This window comes from Pteropus vampyrus, unplaced genomic scaffold (genome assembly GCF_000151845.1).
Source record: "Pteropus vampyrus isolate Shadow unplaced genomic scaffold, Pvam_2.0 Scaffold285, whole genome shotgun sequence".
Taxonomy (NCBI): domain Eukaryota; kingdom Metazoa; phylum Chordata; class Mammalia; order Chiroptera; family Pteropodidae; genus Pteropus; species Pteropus vampyrus.
Window position 1 is genome coordinate 412,383 of NW_011889066.1, and position 21,447 is coordinate 433,829.

General features: G+C 37.8%; 1 protein-coding gene across 1 annotated transcript in view; it reads right to left on the bottom strand.

Moving 5' to 3' along the window:
- Nucleotides 1–9,644: 9,644 nt before the first annotated feature.
- The window catches only part of KBTBD12 (kelch repeat and BTB domain containing 12), a 59,440-nt gene continuing 47,637 nt past the window's right edge, over nt 9,645–21,447 (bottom strand). Inside the window, exon 5 of the mRNA XM_011376048.1 lies at nt 9,645–9,826. Coding sequence (XP_011374350.1) covers nt 9,645–9,826 — 182 coding nt within the window. The remainder of the gene's footprint in view (nt 9,827–21,447) is intronic.

The following is a 21,447-nucleotide window of genomic DNA, read 5'->3' on the forward strand; positions in this document are numbered from 1 at the left end:
GGAGCATAGATATTAATAAGTGTTACGTCTTCATGGCGCATGATACCCTTTATCATTATGAAGTGTCCCTCAGTATGTTTCTTTACCTTTTTTTATTTTGCTGTCTATTTCATCTGATATTAGTACCACTACTCTCACTTTTCTTTGAGTGCAATTTGCTTGGATTATCATTTTACACCTTTTTACTTTGAGTCTATATTTGTCTTTGGAGCTGAGATGTGTCTCCTGGAGGCAGTATATGGTTGGGTTTTGTTTTTTGATCCATTCTGCTACTCTGTGCCTTTTTATTGGTGACTTCATTCCATTTACATTTAGGGTGATTATTGAAATATGAGGTCTTCTTATAGCCATTTTATCTTTTGCTTTCTGGTAGCTCGGCATTTCCATTGCTTCCTTGTCCTTGTGTTTGCTTGTTTGTTTGTTTGTTTTAATTTTGGTTGATTTTTGTGGGTTTCCCCTCTGGTCCTTCTTGTTTTATGTTATATACTTCAGCTCTGAATCTTTGAATATGTAAAGGATACATATATGTTTATTATACATACATACATACATACGTACGTACATACATACATACGTACATACATACATACGTACATTCATATACATACATACAGTCATCTATTTTCTTCTACATATGCTTATCTCCATTCCCCTTTGCAAATTTAGATCTTTGAATCCTCCTCTTTTCAGTCATTGTTGTCTCATTTTGTCCCCATGTAGGCTGAACATTCATTACTATCTTGCTATAGCATATCTCTTCTTATTGTTTACACTTATAATGCCCTGTTCTTAGTAAAGATTGCACTCCACTGCTTCTATTTGCCTGATAGTCACCTTACTCCTAATTATGTATTTTTTTTTTGTCATTTCATTTTAGGTGAGCTGACCCTTTTCTGTATTTCCTGTAGTGCGGGCCTCGTAGTGGAGAATTTCCTCAATTTTTGTATGTCTGGGAAGGTCTTTATTTCTCCTTCATATCTAAAGGAGGACTTTGCTGGATACATTATTCTTGACTGGTATTTCCTTTCATTGAATAGTTTGAATATTTGATTCTACTCCTTTCTGGCTTGGAAAGTGTGTGGAGAAGTCTGACGATAGTCTAATGGATTTTCCTTTATAGGTTACCATCTTTTCTCTAGCTGCCCTTTGAATTCTTTGTCATTGATTTTTAATAATTTTAATACAATTTGTCTTGATGAAGGACTTTTTGGGTTGAGATAATTGAATGTTCTGTTGACTTCTTCAATTCCAAGCTCCAGCTCATTCTTTAGATTTGGAAATTTTTTGTCAACTATTTGTCTGAAAATGCTTTCTAGTCCCTGCTCCTTTTCTCCCCCTTCAATAATGCCCATTATTCTTATGTTTCCTCTCCTGATAGCATCAGCTAGTTCTTGTATTTTTCTTTCATTATTTTTTATTCTTTGGTTTCTTTCTTCTTTCTTCTGATTTCTTTCTAGATTTCTGTCTTCAATATCACTGATCCATTCTTCCATTTGGTCAGCTCTATTTCTCAAGCTTGCTATTTCATTTTTTGACTCTTTCAGAGTATTTTTTAATCTCCAGAGTTCTATTCTGTTCTTTTTGAGGGTTTCAATCTCCTTGCTAAATAACTCATTCTACTCATCTAGTTGTTTTTCAATTTCAATTGTTGATATGACTCTTTTCAGATCTCACCAAGTTTTTTCAGATGTACCATCCTGAATTCTCTTTCATTTGAGTCACATATTTCTATGTCTGTAAGCTTATTTTCTAGATATCTTTCTCTTTCTTTTTGAGATGCCATGTCACCTTGGTTGTTTATGGTGTTTAATGGACTATTACTCCCCCTCGGCGTTAATTGTGGTGTATTCTGCTTTTATTCTAGAAAGAAGAAGCATTTTTCTTTTGTTTTCTAGTAGGTGGCATCTAAGCTTCGTGGATTCTTGCTTTATATGAAGCTTTAATCATGCTTTTCTTTCCCTCTTGTAGTTGTTTAGTCATGCTTGCTACCCTCAGTCTCAGTCCCTGTCATTGTTAGTAACAGTTTTGTTAGTGTTTGCTCAGATTCCCCTGGGGCTCCACGATGTTTGATCTCAGAGGACATGAGGGTGGGGCCTTCTGGCTTGGGGGATAAGGGCTGTGGTTCAGCCTCGGTTTTGCAACCACGGCTGGCAAAAATCAACTGTTGTTTCTCTGTCATCCCACTTCTTTGCTTTCTGCCCTGATGACTGGGCCCTGCTTCTGGCCATGTGGAGCTCATAACTCTCCCAGGCAGGGTTGCTGCACCTTCTCCCCTCCCCCTCCTCCTACAGGAAGCTCGGGCTGCTAGAGTCAACTTCTTTGTTTCTCTCAGTCCACCACTGACACCCGGGGGTCTGACCTGTGGTAGCTCTTATGCATAGATCCCAAGCTCAGACATTCTGGTGTGCAGTTTAGGTGTTTGTTGTTGAGTTTTAGTTGTTCAGCTTATTGTTGTTTCAAATGGAGAGATCTGGGAATGTCTCTCACTCAGCTATGTTTCTCCAAACTCTCTCCAGACATTTTTTCTGTTATTATTCCCTAAGCAATACAGTATAACAACTATTTATACAGCATTTACAATGTATTAAGTATTGTAAGTAATTTAAAGATGATTTAAAGCAAAAGGGAGGATATCTGTAGGTTATATGCAAATACTGTGCCATTTTATTAAGGGACTAAGCATCTTCAGAGTTGGATATGATGGAGGGTCCTGGAACCAATCCCTTGTGAATACCGAGGGATGACTGTATAAAGTTTCATAGCATAGGGGAATTAGGTTGCTAATCAGCTGACCTTAAGATAAGAAGAATATCCTGAATATCTAGGTGGACCCAGTGTAATCACAGGCTTCTTAAAAGTGGGGAAGGGAGTCTTAATGGAGATATGATGATAGGAGCATGACAGGGCAACATGATTGTTGACTTTGAAGATGCAGGAAGGGGCCACAAGTCCAGAAATGCCAGATGCCTCCAAAGACTGAAAAAGGTAAGGACATGAATTCTTGCCCAGAGTCTCAAAAGGAGTACTGTTGTGCAGACACTCTGATTATAGCTCATGGAGATCCATTTCAGACTTCCAAACTACAGAAGTGTAAGATAATAAATTTGCGGTTGTATTTAAGCCACTAAATGTGTGACGGTTTGTTCCAGCAACAACAGAAAACTAATGCAGGGATAACGTGAACTATACCACATTTTTGTCTGATGTGGATTAGACTCTAATCCCTCATAAGATGTCATGTCATTGTATTTGCACATCTCTTCTGTCTTTCAGAAAGTGAACTTGTCGAGAGTCTGGCTTTGCATCGGGTCTCTGCCCAGTGAAGCCCCTGGTTCAGAAGAAGTGCTCAGAACATGCTGACCAACTGACTGATGCTTTGCAATCTTCCTCAAGCACGTCTTCTCTCTGATAAATGGTAAGGGACCTCTTGCTTTATTCTGGATATCTTGGTAGTGCCCCGTTCAGGGCTGAGCAGCCATATGTGTTGAGTGGGGATAGAGGAAGGGGGAGAGTGTGGCTATTGTCTGGAGCCGGAGGCTGTCAGATGTATGCCTCAGAGGACGTTTTCTGCCCCTGCCCTTTCCCTTGTCTACCCTCTTGGGGTGCGCCGCCCCCAGAAGGTGCAGATCCAATACTGGCACACTTCCTTTTGAGAATGTCTCTCTAAAGACTCACAGAGCAACAGAAGGAAGGCAGAGAACCAAGCTTTCAGCAGGGCTGCTGGGCCTTAAATAATGCCTTTGCTGGTGAAAACCCTCATGTTTGCCTGGAACTTGAAGCTTTGGCTGCTCTTTCTGACCTGTGTATTTTTCCTGTGCTCCATGCCAATGGAGATCATCTACTGCTGAGTTTCTCAATGCTGCAGGATGGGCTTGGCCTCCCACGGGATGTTGTGACTATCCAGTTCTCCCCTCAGTGCCAACTGCCTGCCTCTTCCCAGAGTTTCTCTTTACAAAGCCCTGACCAGCCTTTGCATGAACTGGTCTGTTTCTTAACTTGGCTGTGATCTGTAATGTCTCTTAATAAACCCAAATACCTCTAAGTGGCTTAGGGTCATGTCTATCACAAGCAGGTAGGTTCCTTCATCTTTGTCTAATGCTCCCAAAGCTCTCACATTCTAAATACCCACCACCTTGGAATTTGGTGCCAGAACCCAGATCAATATAATGAGAGATCATATGTCTCCCCTTCAAATAACAGCTGGAGGAATCATTCAAAATGTCAATCTCTTGGTGATTTGTTTAAGAAATTATGCTACATCTATAATGGAATACTATGAAGCTGCTTTAGATATATTATTGAGTAAAAGAACAATGGATTAGAACCATGTTAGATAAGTAAACATAAAAATACACATATATATTTCTTTATAACTTATATGTTACCTTAGCTCAGTATTTTTCTTCAAAAAATGTGATGGAGTACACCAGAAGTTGGCAAACTTTTCTTGTAAAAGGCTGGATAGTAAATATTCTAAGTTTTTTGGGCCAGAGGTCTCTATTGCAGCCTCTCAGCTCTTCTGTTACTGCGTGAAAGCATCACAGACAATCCATAAGTGATGAGTGTGACTATATGCCAATATGATGTTATTTACAAAAACAACTGTTGGGTGAGATTTGTTGTAAACAAAAATATTTAAGTTGTGATAGGAAAATACCTGAGAAGTAGCTAAGAAGTGACTCAGGATTATAAACCATCAATACTCACTAAGTGTGCAGAACTTGTTACCTGACATCCCAGGAATCAGGACCATTTGGGTCCTCCTTTTTGGCAGGAGTATCAGTGTCATTCAAGAGAAAGTGGCTTTGGTAAGGGAAGGTAGAAGTATCAATTAGGAAGTAGTTGGCTGTGATAACTCAGGGTAGCCTGAATACTAAGACATATTTATTGCAACAATTAGCATCTAGCAAGAAGTCCTATGGCTTTTTTATTCGGTGGCTCAGTCATGAATCCTGAACCTGGTCCTTTCCATCTCCCTGTCCTATTTCCTTCTGTAGGTCAACTGCAGCAGTTTCTGTCTAGTTTGTCATCACTGCAGGACAGTTATTGTGGTTCTAGGGGACATGCAGACTTGAAAAGACTCAGCAGAAAAAAGCCCATATCTTCCTCTATACCTCTTTTAAAAGAGCGAGAAACCTTTCCTAAAGCCCCTTTATAAATTTTCCTCTATGTCTCTTTGAGTAGGATTGTGCCATATGGCCGTGTTAAACTAACCACGGGAAAAGGAAGGGGATTGCTACAACTGGTTCATTTAAGTAAGGCAGGGTTTACCAATCAGCTGGGATAGGGTCTTAGCTGCTGTATACAAGAATAGGGGAATGGCTATGGGGGCACACCCAACTGTGGTGGGCAAAGAAGTGGGGTGACTTGATTCTACACTCCAATACCTCTTCCAGCCAGGCCCAGGGTGAACAGCTAGAGCCATCTGGGTGGTGGTTCTCTTTAAGGAACACTTTAAGGTGGAAGGGGTAGAACCCCTTGAAATATTTTCTGGTCTTTCATTTTGGTTGAGTGGCTGTTCTCTTGTGGTTAAACTCCTGGCATCTCCCTCTGAATTGGCCAGCACACTGCTGATATCCTCCATTTCCAGTTGCACTGGACTTGCACTGGTTCCCACTGCTACTAATTCGGCTTCTGTGACCTGGACTTCTGTAAGGCCTCCTGCCCATCTGCCAATGTCTGCTCTCACCCTGCTCATCTACTCTGACTGTGTAGGTATGTTCTTAAAGGACTTCCTTGCCTGAAGCCATGTTGCTGAGGTGTAAAGACCAACTCCTCGATGTGGTACCTGAGATCTTCTGTTATTGGCCTCATCTCCTTTTCCTGCCATCCATCTGTGCTTCAAACATCTGCAAATGGGACCATCTCCTTCACCTGTCTCATATATCCTGGCCTCTGGGCCTTGCTCTTGATGATTTTCTGGCTTGTCATCTCCCCACTCTGGTGATGTTCTGCACTTCCTGGGCACTGAGAGCCCATTCTACAAATGAAATTGACATTGGATTGCAACGTGAAAACAAATGAAAGTGATCTTTTATTACTAGAATTTTATTTTATAAGTTTAAATTCTAAGCATTTGCTCATTTTTAAGTCGATCAGTGAGAATAATGATGCTTTCTTGATGAACACAAATTGAACTGGAGTATGTTTGACAGCTGCAGTCTCCCATCAGCCTCAGCATTCAAATCACTTCTCTCTTGTGTTTCATAACTCAGCTTCAAAATCCTGTTTCACAAAGAGAAGAACTAGCAAACAGTTGAAGAGTCCTCTGTGTGATACTGGGACAGTGATCAATTAAAGTGAAAAAGGACTGATAGAAAAATGTTGTTTTGAAGCTGAATATCTAACAATAGGAAGGCAGAAATATTTAATTTTGAATAACAAATATGAAAGTTAGAAAAGAAACACCCAGAGCTTAAACACTAAAGCAAACATTACTTGTTCCAGCACACCAACTGGAGGAGCCAAGTGGCTGGATCTTAAGAACTATCACAAATCATATGCACATCTCTCCCTAAAATCCCAAGAGATTCCACTCAAGCATTGTTCTGGGCACCATGCTTTCAGAAATGCTGAGTACAATAATAATGATAATAGTAATACTTACTCTTTTAGTTTTGTACAGGCACTTTGCTATAAAGTATTTTTCTTCCCATTCTGTCATGATTTCTTCAAATAGGTTTTCAATCCCTTGCTCTCTCTCTCTTCTCCTTTTGGTACTCCTCTGACGTAAATGTTGTTATGCTTGATGTTGTCCCAGAGGTACCTTAAACTATCCTTATTTTTTAAATTATTTTTGCTGTTTTGATTAAGTGTTTTCTGTTACCTTATCTTCCAAATTGCTGATTCTATCTTTTGCTTCACCTAATCTGCTTTCGATTCCTTCAAGTATATTCTTTATTTCCATTATTGTATTCTTCATTTTAGACTGGTTCTTTTTTATGGTTTCTCTGCCCTTTTTTATGCTGCCTCTCTGTTGAAGTTCTCACTAAGTTCATTGAGCATCCTTATAACCAGTGTTTTGAACTTTGTATCTGGTAGTTTGTTTGCTTCCATCTTGCTTAGTTCTTTTTTTGGAGTATTCTCTTGTTCCTTCATTTGGGATGTTTTTTTGTCTCCTCATTTTGGCTGTCTCTAAGTGTTTGTTTCTATGTATTAGGTAGATATGCTACATCTCCTAGTCTTGGCAGGATGACCTTATATAGTAGGGGGTCCTGTGGAGCCTGGTGGTGCAGTCTCCCTGATCACCTGAGCTAGGTTGCTCCAGGAGTGTCCCTTGTGTGGGTTGTGTGTGCCCTCCTGTTGTAGTTGAAACTTGCTTACTGTTGGCATGTCAGTATGTGGGACTGATTCTCAAGCTTACTTTGAGGACTGGCCACTACCACAGCATACTAGCCTGTCACAGGGCTGGCACCCCTCACTCCTCAGAGGGGGGACCTCTGCAGCTGTGATATCTTTCTCAATTCTCAACTGCCACACATGAGTGTGAGACCAGTGGTTTTCATGTTTCTGCTGCTCCTATCAGTCTCATGTGTTTTTTTCTTTATATCCTTATTTAAAGGACTTCTGTTCAGCTAGTCTTTAGATGGTTCTCCAGGTTGATTGTTCTATAATTTAGATATGGTCATGGGAGGAAATGAACACAACTTTTACCTTCTCCATCATCTTGACCAGAACCTCCCTTTACATTTTTTTCTTCCCATTCTGCATGTGAGGAAAATAAGGCTTTAGAAATGTTATCTTGCCCAAGATCACACAGCTCTCTAAATAGCAGATCTGGGACTAGAGGCTTGCTCTGAAACCAATGCACCTAGAAATGTGTTATGACATGCTCACAAAGCCTCCTTGACCCAAGGAAATGTAGTAGTTTCTAGTATGTTAAAGTAGGTGGAGCAGGTACAGGGATTCTGTTAAGATGAGATCAGGGAAATAGAAATCTGTGGCAGTTCTCCTCAACCACAGACACTGCAAGCCAGCACAGCCTGCTCAGAGGAACTGCTCTGCCTTTGCAGCAAGAAAAATAACCCACAAAATTAGGACCCTCCACCAGAGAGAAAAATTAACTCATTTTAACTCAGATCCTTGGACATACTCAAAGACCAAACCCTTGGATTAAGAAATGCTACTCTACGCTGGCCACCTGAAGACTCAACTATATACCAGTTACCTTAGTGGGCTCTTGGGAACAACTGCAAAGAGACAGATGTGGCCTCTTCCCTGTCTAGTCTAGGAGGGAACAACTTACTTTGGGTCTAATTGGGCCCTCTTCACAGTGGCAGAAGCACGTTTCCAACTGGCTTGTTTCTATGGACCTGTTTCTCCTACTTGGATTAGCAGCTGGAACCCAGGAACATGAGCTAGTGGTGACCAGAGCCACATAGCACTATCTCAAAGAGCTATCTCAATCTACGATTGTCTCTCTCTGGTAAAGTTCTAAGGAATTTACTGACCACTCCTGTTTAAAAGAGAGCCTTGTATAGGTGAATTTCTTGAGAAGTTGTTGAAGAACAGTTATCAAAATGCATTCTTTGAATCCACTGTCCTTCCAGAAGTATAGCCGGTAAGTAAAATAAATGGATTTCCTAGGTGCTGTTTAAATGTCACCCCTAAAATATATTTTTGAGAGAGGCTGTTTTCTAATTATACTCAAATGTGGAATGAAGCAGGAGGCTTCATCCTTCCCTTCCAACCTTGGAGAAGATATTGCAAAGGCTGCGACCAAGAGGGCAGACAGCCACCAATGGTGTGCTTCCTCTCTTTCACTACAGAGCCTGGCCTGTGCCTGGGTTGGGTGGCATAGGCAAGCTGCGTTCAGCCAAAGTCAGCTTGCAGAAGGCCATATGTGTCTGAGAGCTGGTCAAGGGCAGGTTGGGCACCAAACCCAGAGTGGACCATGGCTACAGAACTCCACTGTGTCAACTTCGCTGACACAAACCTGGCCCAGGGTGGAATGACTGCTCACTGTGGTCAGGCTTGAGTGCCTAAGCTGTTATGAACTTGTAGTCCACTGCTGTCCTGTTTTGGGCAATGTTGCTGCAACAGACGTATCCTACATGTGAATAGACAGTCTACAAGACCGAAGCCAGAATAGAGCACCAAGATAAGTCTTCCTTTAGCACCACTCTTTAGAGATAACTACCCTGCTCAGAGACTAGGTCCAAAGTTCTTATTCTTCCATGTGTTGGACATTTAGCTCTAACCAACTTTTCTAGCCTTTATAGCAATGCCGGCCCACCTCTGGCCATCACTCAGTTATTTCTGTGATCTCACCGTCAATTACACCCACGAGACTGCTTCTTTCTCATCCTCCAAGACTCTGCTAGAAGGCTTGCTTCTTGGAAATGATGTCCTTGAGTCCCCAGCAGTGTGAGATCCCTCCATCCTCTGTACTCTTGTGGCATCTACTCTGTATTCCCCATGTGCTATCACCACATTCGGCCTTACCATGTCTTATCCACTCTAACTGAGTGGAGGTCTTTGAGGGCGCATACTCTTCCTTACAGTGCCCAGCACACACTACTTTGCACACAGGCTACTACGCACACAAAGCACATGTATGGGTGACTGAAGGATACCCATGGGCTCTCTCCATTCCTAATGCCTCCTTTGCAGACATGACAGGAGGCCCTACAGCAATGCTGATCTCAGTGCTCTTTGCCTTCTTCTATCAAATCTGAAGGTGGGGGGATGAGGTCTCGGGGGTTCATCATGGCCACCAGGCAGACATCATAGCTGTCATGCATGAGGACATTGATGGCTACAACATTCCACTGGTTTTCCCATGGGTCCAGCTCCAATATTTCTTTGGAGATAACTTCATGGCGATCTGAAAAACAGCAAAGTAGTAAAACAAAATATCATGGGGCTATTAAATTCAGAGGTCATAATTACTGTATTAAACAACTTTTTCTAAAAGATATATGCAGCAAAAATTAACAGACAATGGAATAAGGAGACTTTAAATGGAAAACACAGTGTTGATGAATTTAAGAAACTAAGAAAAGTCATGTTACAACTCACATTCAAAATTTAACCAAGACATACATACTGACAGGGCATACTATTGTCTAAAGCTGAAAGAATGTTGCAGTGTTACACTAATTATTTATTAATGATGTGGTCAAGAGATGAAACTATTCTATTTCTATACCCATGAGAAGAGTCGTGGGTGGAATCATGTGACCTGTGCAAGTCATTGAGATCCCTGAGCTTATGTTTCCTTAAATGGAGACAGGAATGTTAATATACAGCCAGGGTCCTTGCACAAAACAGATAGAGCACTCTAACTGGGTAATTTGAAGACAGTTTAGCAAAAGGACTGTTGGAAAGGTGTGGGAAGTGTTTAAGAAGATCCACAAGGGATGGCACAACACCCCAGGACTAAGAACAGCAAGGGCCATTACTCCATGAAAGGCAGCAGAGGGAGAATATGTACTGGAACTTGGAGAGGCAGCTGTCTCAAGAGTGCTGCCTGGCAGGAGGAGACTTAGGTAGGGGAAGACAAATGCAGCCATCCTTGGCTTGGCAAACCCACGGGGATGGGGCAGGGAGAATAAATACACTGACTCTACCCTCCTTCACCCAACAGTTCCTGCTCTTGCCTTCATAAGCCATAGGGGAAAGGAGCAGTGAATGCAGCCCATACAGGTTAGCTTCACAGGACACAGAGCATGATAGAGAAGAGAATAGGGTGAGTCTGGAGGGGCAAATGAAAGATTACCAGCCCAGGTGTCTACTTCACAATGTATTATGATTAGAGGAGATAATGTATATAAAAGTATCAGTACTGGCATATAAAAGTAAATATTTGAAAATGGCCAATGTATGCTTGTAAAGGATTTGTATTTTTAGGTGTTGGGTGCAGTTTTCCATATATGTTAATTAGGTCATGTTATTCAGCACTTCTACATATTCACTGATTTTTGTGGGCTGGTTCTGTCAGTTACTGAGAGAGCTGTGTTAAAACATTTCACTAAGATTATAAATTTGTTTCTCTCCTTTTAGTTCTGTCCATTTTTAGTGTACACATTTGAGCTCGTTATTAAATAAATATAAAATTTATCATTTATGAATTTGTTATGAGTGACTCTTTTACTCTAGAATAAATTGTACTAGAATTCTTTTTACTAATATAAATAGTAAAAAATATGATTAAAAAACATTCTGATAATCTTTATCTTTTAACTGGAGCAGTTAGTCTATGTACATTTAATGCAATTATCGATATATCTTGGTTTAAATTCACCCCATTTGTGGATTGTGCTTGTCTCACTTGTTCTTTCTTCTTTCCTTTAATGCTGGCTTTTGGATTGATTTTTATCATTCCATTTCTTTCCCTCCACTGATTCAGAATTTATAAATCCTGTTTCTGTTCTTTTGGTGGTTATCTTAGAAATTAAAACATGTATACTCAACTTATCGAGACCTAATGATAATCAATACCTTGACTTTCCTCTTGGAGAGCCTTAGAATAATTTAATTATATTTATTTCTCTCTCAATTTATTGGCCATTGTTGATGTGCATTTTAATTATATATATTTGTTAACTCTGCAAGACATTTATGTTTTATATAGTAAATGCTCATTTAGAATAATACACATATTTATCTTTTCATTGCTCTTCATCTTAGACTTTTCGTCTAGGATAGTGTCCTCCAAGTTATAGCTGGACAAAGGCTTATCATGTCCTTATTCGAATTAATGCAGGTTGGGGCCTTTTCAAATATCAGAATAGACAGAGCCTTATTCATTAATTTTTATTCCTTTTGCTCATTTCATTGTTTATTAGGGACATTTTACTTTTTAAACTATATATACATATTACCATTTTTCCTAGAAATGTCTTATTTTATTTACATGGCATAAACATTACCATATTAGTAGTAAAGAAGTAAAGAGTATAGTCAGCGAGCTTTCTGGACTGTGAGAGAGACAGTGAACTACATCACAGCCCCTTGTGTGGCTGGAAACTTGAACTCTCAGGAAGAACCAGCACTGGTCAAAGCTCTTGCCTGACAACAGTGCATTCTGGGGCATTCTGGGTGTTCTTCTAGGGTTCTACCCCACAGAACTCATGAAACAGGAAAACAATGGTTGGCATTTCTACCTACTTACGTAATTTTGGGTTCTTGAAATATTATCATACTTACAAGGAAAAAAGTGAGGTTGAACTCAATGTCAGCTCTTTTCAATTCAGTTAATTTTCCAGAAATAGACACATAATACAATAGCATTTTACTCATTAAAGAAGTTGAGAAACTCTCCCTGCATCCTGCCACTTCCAATAGTGAGCAATCTAAAACACATCTTATATGAAGTAAATACAAATTTCACATTTTTTTTTGTGCACCTCTAGCATAGTTTTTGAGGTAAGTGATGCAGTGTCAGAGAACTTCCATGAGGGTGGCAGACCACTGTGTTTTAGAGGGTGCTCTCTGTTGTTGGAGGGACTTCAATGAAAAACTTTGAGAAGCACCACTTTAGATTTTATCCTTGAATTCAACCAGAATACTGAAAACTTAGGTTTTTTTTTTTTTTAGTTCTTATGGAATTGTTTTTTCTGACTTGCTCTCTGGTGAAATGCTGACTTGCCATTTTATTTATTGTAGGAGTAGTATTGAGGATACTCCTCACTATCCTAAAGGAAGTTTGGGGAGAATTTTCTCCCACTTTTAAAAGATGTGCATCTTCCAAGCAGTGGTTTGTTCTTCTCTTGAGGACACTGCAAATCTATAACAGGGCATGGTTTTTTGCTCTAGACTCTAGTGAGATCAGAGATGAATTGGTGGTCCATCTGTAGCCAGTGCTTAAGAGCTTCGGGCAATTTTATCCCATCTTGGTTGCTTTTATTTATTTATTTATTTTGTCTTTATTTTCTCTTCATTTATTTTAATTTCCTGATTTATTTTAATTTCTATCTTACTGTGTTGTATGCATCTCTGTAAGCCATCTCAGATTCCATTTTATTTTGAATGAATGGTATGTGAATAATTAACAAATCATAAAATAAGTAACTGACTACAGGCTAAGTTGGCTTGTCCAGCTGATTGGCTTTCCTCAGGTAAGGGGTATTACCTACCTCTCCAGTGGTGAAGGAGCCACTAGTCAGTGAAAAGGGTAATTTAGCTGCCTCTGACTCAAGCAGAAAGAAGGTCATGAGTGATACAAGTAGGCATAACCAGCAGCTGATGACTTCAGCTAGCAGAGGGGACCCATAATCCATTCAAATGGGCAAAAAAGAAACAAATGAATGGCTGGGTACATATAGTTGCCTATCTGCCAATGAGGTGGAAGGTGGGAGCAAAAATTCTTTATAGTATACATAGTATATCAGCATAATTATAAAATAATATGGCACAGTAACACTTTCTTTGTCTATAAATTCAATTAGTTAATCAAAGTCTTTATATTTTTCACCAAGTTGAAGGAATAGCTATATAATATCACTTTGGTCAAGGAATAATTGGCATCCCATGTAACAGATTGCAAACAAATTTCTACTGAGTATGCCGAGTTTATTTATCAGAAATATAGAATGTGTTTTATGCTTAAAGTTACATGTAAGAGTTAAATTAGGATATGATGATTCTTTCAAGAAAATTTGTTTTTTGATTTTCTTTTCCTTACCAGAAGGACTTCTTTTAAAAAATGAGATTAAGCTTTTTCTAAGCACAAGTGGCAGGTCCATGAGATGAAATTATCTGATAAAGACCATTATATTTAATGTAAATATTTGTATGTTTGGATTTAAGTCTACTATTTTATTATTTCTTTTATTTTTGTTCCTGTTTCCTTTTTTTCCTTCTTTGTGGATTGTTTGAATATTTAATATTCTTTTTAAATTTATCTTGAGTTTCTAATAATACTTCTTTGTATTTTTTTTCAGTAGTTGTTCTAAGGATTACGATATATATACTTAACTGTTAACAGACTACATTGAATTAATACTTTATCATTTCAAGTAGAATGTAGGAACCTACCTTACCATCATATAGTTCCTTATCCTTTATGTTGTAACCCTCTTCATCACAAGGGAGATGGCACTCTCTGTAAATATTAACATGCACTGAAAATACTATCAGATATGGGTAAAAATTTTGCTGTCAACTATCATATGTATTCTAAAGAACTGAAGAGGAGAAAAATAGACCATTATATTTATCCAGGTATTTATCATTTCTGTTTCTCTTCTTCGATTCTTGAAGTTCTAAGTTTCTCTATGGTATCATTTGTTTTTCATTTGAAAAAATGCCTTTAACCATTTTTTTAGAGTATGTCTGCTGGCAATAAATTCTTTTAGTTTTTCTCCATCTGAGAATATCTTATCTTAATTTTGCCCTAACTCTTGAAGGCTATTTTTGCTGGATATGTAATTCCAGACAGCTCTTTTTATTTTTTTCAGAGCTTAAAAGTTATGCTCCATTGCCTTCCGGCCTCAGTGGTTTGAGAAATCCACAGTCATTCTACTAATTTTTCCCTCATATTTTTTTGTTGTTTTCTTCTGTCATCTTCAAGATATTTTATCTTTAGCTTTTAGAAGTTTGATTATGATGTGTCTGGGTATGGGTTGCTTTTGTTTGTTTGTTTGTTTGTTCAAGTTTATCCTGTTTTTAGTATGCTAAGTTTCTTGAATTTATAAGTTTATGTCTTTGCTAAATTTGGCAAGTTTACTGCCATTATTTTTTCAAATACTTTGTTTGTTTGTTTGTTTGTTTTTAAATTCACACTTCTCCTTTCCTTCTGGAATCTAATGACACAAATATTAGACCTTTTAGTATTACCCCAGAAATTCCTGAGGCTCTGTTCACTTTTTTCAATCTTTTTTTCTTTGATATTTAGATTGGATGATTTTTATTTGTCTGTCTTCAAGTGCATTCACTCCTTCCTGTCACCTTCATTGTGCCATTGAGCCCATTCGGTAATTGTATTTTTCAGTTCTAAAATTTCCATGTAGTTCTTTTTAAAAAATAACTTCTATATCTCTATTGAGATTTTCTATCTTTACATAACTTTCAAAAGTGGTCACTCTTTTTGGAGCACCATTGTAACAACAGCTTTAAAGTATCTGACTAGTTATTTTGAAGTCTGTGCTATCTCAGTGTTGGTATCTATTGATTATCTTGTCTTACCCCTTGCAAGATGATGCCATTTTCTTGGTTTTTGGTATGTGCTTTTGAATTATATAGTAGGCATTCTAAATATCATGTGATTCTGGGTCTTGTTTAAATCTTATGGGAAATGTTGCTTTTTTCAAAGCAGAAAACTGACCCAGTTAGGTAGGCCATGAGTTCCTACCTAACTTCTGTAGGCTGTGTTTCCAATGTCTGTTCAGTTTTCAAAGCCTTTGCAGTGCTATTTGGATCAGCTCTATGTTTACATCACAGAGTGGCCAGGCTGGGACTGAGCACTGGTTTACTTTTCAGATCAGTTTTCAAAGACTGTGGTATACCGTTTAGGGCTAAATTACCTGTGTGAAACTCAGGGAAGAGTCCAAGAGTTCATGCCAAACCTGATGGGATCAATTTCTTGAGTTCGCTCTCATCTGCAATCTTCTTGACACTCTTCTGATTCTAAGAATTCCTTTATTCTTTTTCCTAGTCCTCTGGCCTAAAAGCTGGGGCTTTGGATTCCCTGCTCTGCTGCATACTTCCCATGAATGTGGATGCTTTCAGGGCTTAGTGGCCAGTGGATTGAGAAAGAAAAGCAGTGGAGATTTTCCTCACACTCTCAGGGCCAGAGTTCCCCTAGTCAAGAGAGAAGGGCCAGCCCAGCCACTGCTATTGTCAGCCACCTGGGATCCCTGAGGGTTAGGGTAAGAGAGAACAGAAAAAAGAAAAGAAAAAAGTTTCCCCTATTCTCTTTGATCCATGGGGTCCTCTTTCTTGCTCCTCGAAACAGAAATAGAGGGCTTCTCTTAGAGCTCTTTCTGTCCATACTTGTTGTAAAGTTCTAGGTTCAGGCTGCCTTTGAGTCCAGGCCAGGAGATATTGAAGGAAAAAAAAGGGAAACTTATCATTGATTTGGTCACAGTACTTCAAGTTCTGGTTTCCTTCCCCAATCTCCTCACCACTATTTACTTTTCAGAATTCTCCATGCATTCTGTCCAAGGTTTTTATTTGCATTCTGTGGAAGAGACAGAGTGAAAGGTGCTTACTCCATCTTGACTGCAACCCATATTCCCGTCTGTTATTAAAATCAGGGAGATGGCTCTAGTTTTTTTGGCCTAAGAGATGCTGGGGAGTTGCCTTAGGAAAAAATAAAGAACAGAGCTCCTATGATACATACCCACAATAGAACACTATACAGCTGTAAAAGCAAACAAGGGAGACTTTATTACCTGATATGGAATGATTACTGGGAAATATTGTTAAGTGAAAAGAGTGAAATGCATGGTTTGAAAGGATCTCTTCACACTCTGCTTATTAGTTGCAAGGGAAAAATAGTAACTATACAAAGGTGAAATTAGACAATATCTTGACCAAGTAAATAAAACTGACATTGCCAATGAGGGGCAGGTGGACTTGATTTGCCTCCAGACTGGATGCTCTGAAAAGGACATAGCAATTATGTAATATTCCATCCAGGAATGCATAGCCTGAATTCAATCACAAGGAACATTCAGATAAGCCTCACAAGAGGAATATTTTAGTTTTAAAAAAGGGAATATTAAGGGGAATATTGTATTATTTAAAAATGTCAATGTTATAAAAGGCAAAAAAAATGTATGTAGAAATATTTCAGATTTAAAGAAGCTAAAGAGATATGTTAACAAGATTCAATGCCTGATCCTAGACTGGTATGGAGAAGGAAAAAATTCTATAAAGGACATTATTAGGTCAGCTGACAAAATTAAAATACTAACAGTAAATATATAAAAGTATGAGATCAATGTTAAAATTCCTAAAATTGTTAGTTACACTGTGGTTATGTAAGAGAATAGTCTTATTCTACACACTCAAACACTTGGGAAAGGACATGATGCATGCAACTTACTTGAATATGATCAGGACAAAATTATGTATATGTGTATATATATATATGTATGAATGCATACATACATATAGCCAGATAGATTGAGTGATTGAGCCAATGTAAAGTAAAGCAAAGTAAACAAGGTAAATGTTAACAATAGGTGAATCTGTGTATTCATTATACTATTTTTACTTTGCATTTTTGTGTAAGTTTGAAATTATTTCCAAAGAAGTTAAAAAAAAAAACAGAGTTCCCTAAATTCTGTTCTCTCATGGCCACTGTGATGTCAGTCAACTAGCAGTAACCAATTACAGGCATTTTCTGCTGCCTAAAGATCAGCCAATAGCAGACTTTTTCAGCTTTTCCTAGCCTGCTAGCAATTGAAGAGAAAATTGTATTTCATGTTTACAAAGCAATGTCAATCTTTCAAAAAAACTTATAAAACATAGATCTGTATGTCAGTTTAGAATAGAACATGGAAGCTGCATTCTTATTCTTAGATGTGTTCTAGAAAAAAGAATGCAAAACCTGTGATTACTTGGTGGGAAGAAGCTGTTGCAAGATGAGACAATGACAGGTGGCTAAAACCACCACAAGCTGAATCTGTTCAGACATGTCTTTTACTTAAAAGTAATAAACCTTCCTTTTTTTAAAGTGGGTAGTTAAGTAGCATAGAAGAGACTGCCAGTAATATCACTGACATGGCTGTCAGCCATCTCCCCTCTTTGTTCCAGGACATGCTGACTACATCCATCCACCACTCTTTGCCTGAGGATTTTTTTCTCAGCTCAAGCGTTAGCTCAAACACCAAGAAGTTAGTTTGAGGATAAGTACCTCAGATTCCTCACCCTTTGGGATGGAACAACTCTGAGGCGTGTTCCACACTGTCTCCTGGAGTTTTCCAGTGGGATTGAGCCCCAATGGCCCACAGCGGTAATCTGCCAGTTAATGTTCTCTTATGGCTCCTTCTCTTTCCTCTTTCATTCTCTTCCCTCTTAGTGCCTCCAAAAACTATTTGCACTTAAATTCTTGTTTCACTTTCTGCTTCTGGGGGAGTTCGACTTAAGCTAGATGACTACTTTTGTTTATTGAAAATTTAATTGGAAAATGAATCCAAATGGTGTGGAGGAGAAATAACAGGTCCAATGGTGTGAAACAGCAAGCTAGTCTCTTAGCAGTCAGGATGGCATTTTAGCCTCTCACTCTCCAGTGATAGGAGGTCCTATTAGTTGGAGGATATCACCTTCCTGCTGCCCATACACGAACTGATCCACAGTCTATTGCTCTATTGTCTAGAGACAGCAGTGCTGTAGGACCAGCATGGCAGAACAGGGTGCAATTGATGGCTATTGAACACTCTTGCTCTGTATCATGGAAGGTATTGAGAAGAACACAGATAGAAGAGAAAGAAAAGATTAAGACAGCCTTAGGATGAGATGCAGTAGAAGCAGACAGTTGTAGCAGATTCTCACAAGAGCTTTAGAACCCATCATTTTTCCTTCTCTGTCTTGGTGACTAGGAAGCTGAACTAAATTCTGGAAGTTTTTCCTAGCTTAGGTTTTCTGATAAAGTTACCCCCTCTACTTACTACTAAGCATGATTTTAGATTTTAGTTTTATTGCATCTATGATTATTCTAGAAATTGTCTCCATTATTTTTGAAAACAAATGGTATATATGACATATAGAGTATGACTATGGTATATATAAGCTTGAAAATAAAAGTAACAACTTTCCTTCAGGTTATCACTACTTCAATAAAATTTCTCCAAGAGGACCAAAATACAAAGATAAAACAGAAAAAGTCAACCATACTATATTTATCTCTATAGTTAATAGTTCTAGAGTAAAACAGAAATTGCTAGCGGCCACCATAGCGAGTAGCCATCAAAGCTTTGTTCCTTTCTCAACTTTTAATTTTGAGAAATTTGAAAGACAAGTCGAAAGGATAGCACAATGAATTACCTGTTTGTTCTATATCTAGATTCAATAATATTTAACATTTTTTCCATATTTGTTTTACTGCCACCCCCATGTATACACACACATATACACACATACATTTTTTCTGAAACCCTTAAAAATTAGTTGCAGACATGATATTTCACCCTTAAACACTCAGCATGTTTCTTCTAAGAATAAAGACATTCCTTTACATAATTACATACCATTATCACACCTAAGAAAAAACAACATTAATTCCATAACATTAAATAATATCCTGTTAATATTCTAATTTCCCCAGTTGTTCTCAACTGTCTTACATAGCTGGTCTTTTCAAAATCAGAATCCAATAAAGTGCTTACACATTATATCTGATTTTTTTTTTTATGTTTATTTGGTCTCTTCTCATTTAGGATAGCACTCATCTTGGCTTTCCCTCCGCCCCCAGGACATTAAAGGAGGGGTATTTTAAAGGGTCTGGGCCCTTATTCTTTTTTCCTTTTTTTTAATTAAAAAATTTTCAATTATAGTTGATATTCAATATTATTTTATATTATTTTGGGGTGCACAGCATAGTAGTTAGACATTTACGTAATTTAAGAAGGGACTCCCTGATTAGTACCCACCTGGCACGATACATAGTTATTGCCATATTATTGACTGTATTCCTTAGACTGTACTTTACAACCCAATGACTATTTTGTAATTGCCAATTTGTACTTCTTAATACCTTCACCTTTTTCACCCAATGCCCTAACCCTCCTTCCTGCTGGTAACCATCAGTTTATTTTCTGTATCTATGAGCCTATGTCTGTTTTGTTTGTTCATTCATTTTTTTTCTTTAGATTCCACATATAAGTGAGATCATATGGTATTTGACTTTTTCTGTATGACTTATTTCACTTAGCATAATACCCTCTAGGTCCATCCACCTTGTCACAAATTGTAAGATTTTTTATTTTTTTTATGGCTGAGTCATATTCTACTGTATATACGTACCACTTCTTTATTCAATAGTCTATTAATGGGCACTTAGGTTGCTTCCATATTTTGGATATTGTAAATAATACTGCAATGAACATAAGGGTGCACATATCTTTTCAAACTAGTGTTTTGGATTTCTTCAAATAAATACCCAGAAGTAGAATTGCTGAGTCAGTAAGGTAATTCTATTTCTAATTTTTTCAGGAAACTCCATACCATTTTCCATAGTGGTTGCCCCAGTTTGCAATCCACTAACGGTGTATGAGGGTTCCCAGTTTTCTTGTTGAATGTCCTACATTTTGAATTTTTCTATTTCCTTATAGGATCATTTAACTTATTCCTCTCCCATGTATTTCCTATAAACTGGAAGTCAAGAGGCTTGATTAGACACAAATTACTTAAGCATTTTGGCCATGAGAGGGGCAAGAAAATACTATAAAATGATCTCATTGTTAATGATAATTATTTGGTTAGAATGGCAACCATCCAATTTCGTCAATCTAAAAGTATATATTTTTTCTCATAATTAGTATTAATATTGTGACTAATATTGAGTAATACTTCGATGCCACGTGAACATCCTGTTCTTCCTAAACCTTTCAACTAATGCTTTTAGCACCCATCAATGATTTTGCCTGAACCAATTACTCTATTCGAGGTTACATAATGATGATTGTATCAATCTTCCACATTTATTAATGGCTTTTTATTCATTGTGTTTCAATCAATTATAGTCAGTTATGATTTTTGATATTTAAATTATTCCGAATTTGTCCAGCAACTTCCCTTTTAGGCTGGCTTTTCTTTTTCTTTTCTTTTTTATATGTCTCATATAATCTAGATATTATTGTAATATATTTTTTAAATTTTAATTTAATTAGTTTCATGTATACAGTACATTGATTAGACATTTACATAGTTTATAAAGCGATCCCCCTAATTCATCATGGCTTTTCTGTCTTTCGGTACACCTCCCTTAAGCCTTCAACAGCTCACTTGCTTTTTAGTACAGCAAGATATCCTAAACTCACCTTGCAGTTTCTGTGTTCCAAACCTAGAATCGGCTATTGCTCTAAGGATCATAGCTACATTCTATGCAACTAAGAGTATTATCCCAGCTTATTTGAGAGATAATCTATATACCATAAAATTCATCCTTTAAATATGCATAATTCAGTGGTTTTGATTATAATTGACAAAGATATTACATTGGTTTCAGATGTACGACATAGTGATTAGACATTTATATAACTTTATGTTATGATCACCAGGATAAGTCTAGTACCCATTTGTTACCATACAAGTTATCACAATATTATAATCATGTTCCTTATGCTATACTTTACACCCCTGTGATTGTTTTTATGACTGGCAATTTGTATATCTTAATCCCTTCCCCTTTTAAGCCATTCCTCCAAACTCCCTCCCTTCTGGCAACCATCAAAATGTTCTCTATATCTGAGTTTGTTTCTATTTTGTTTGTTCATTTATTTTGTTTTCTTAGATTCCACATATAAGTGAAATCATATGGTATTTGTCTTTCTCTGT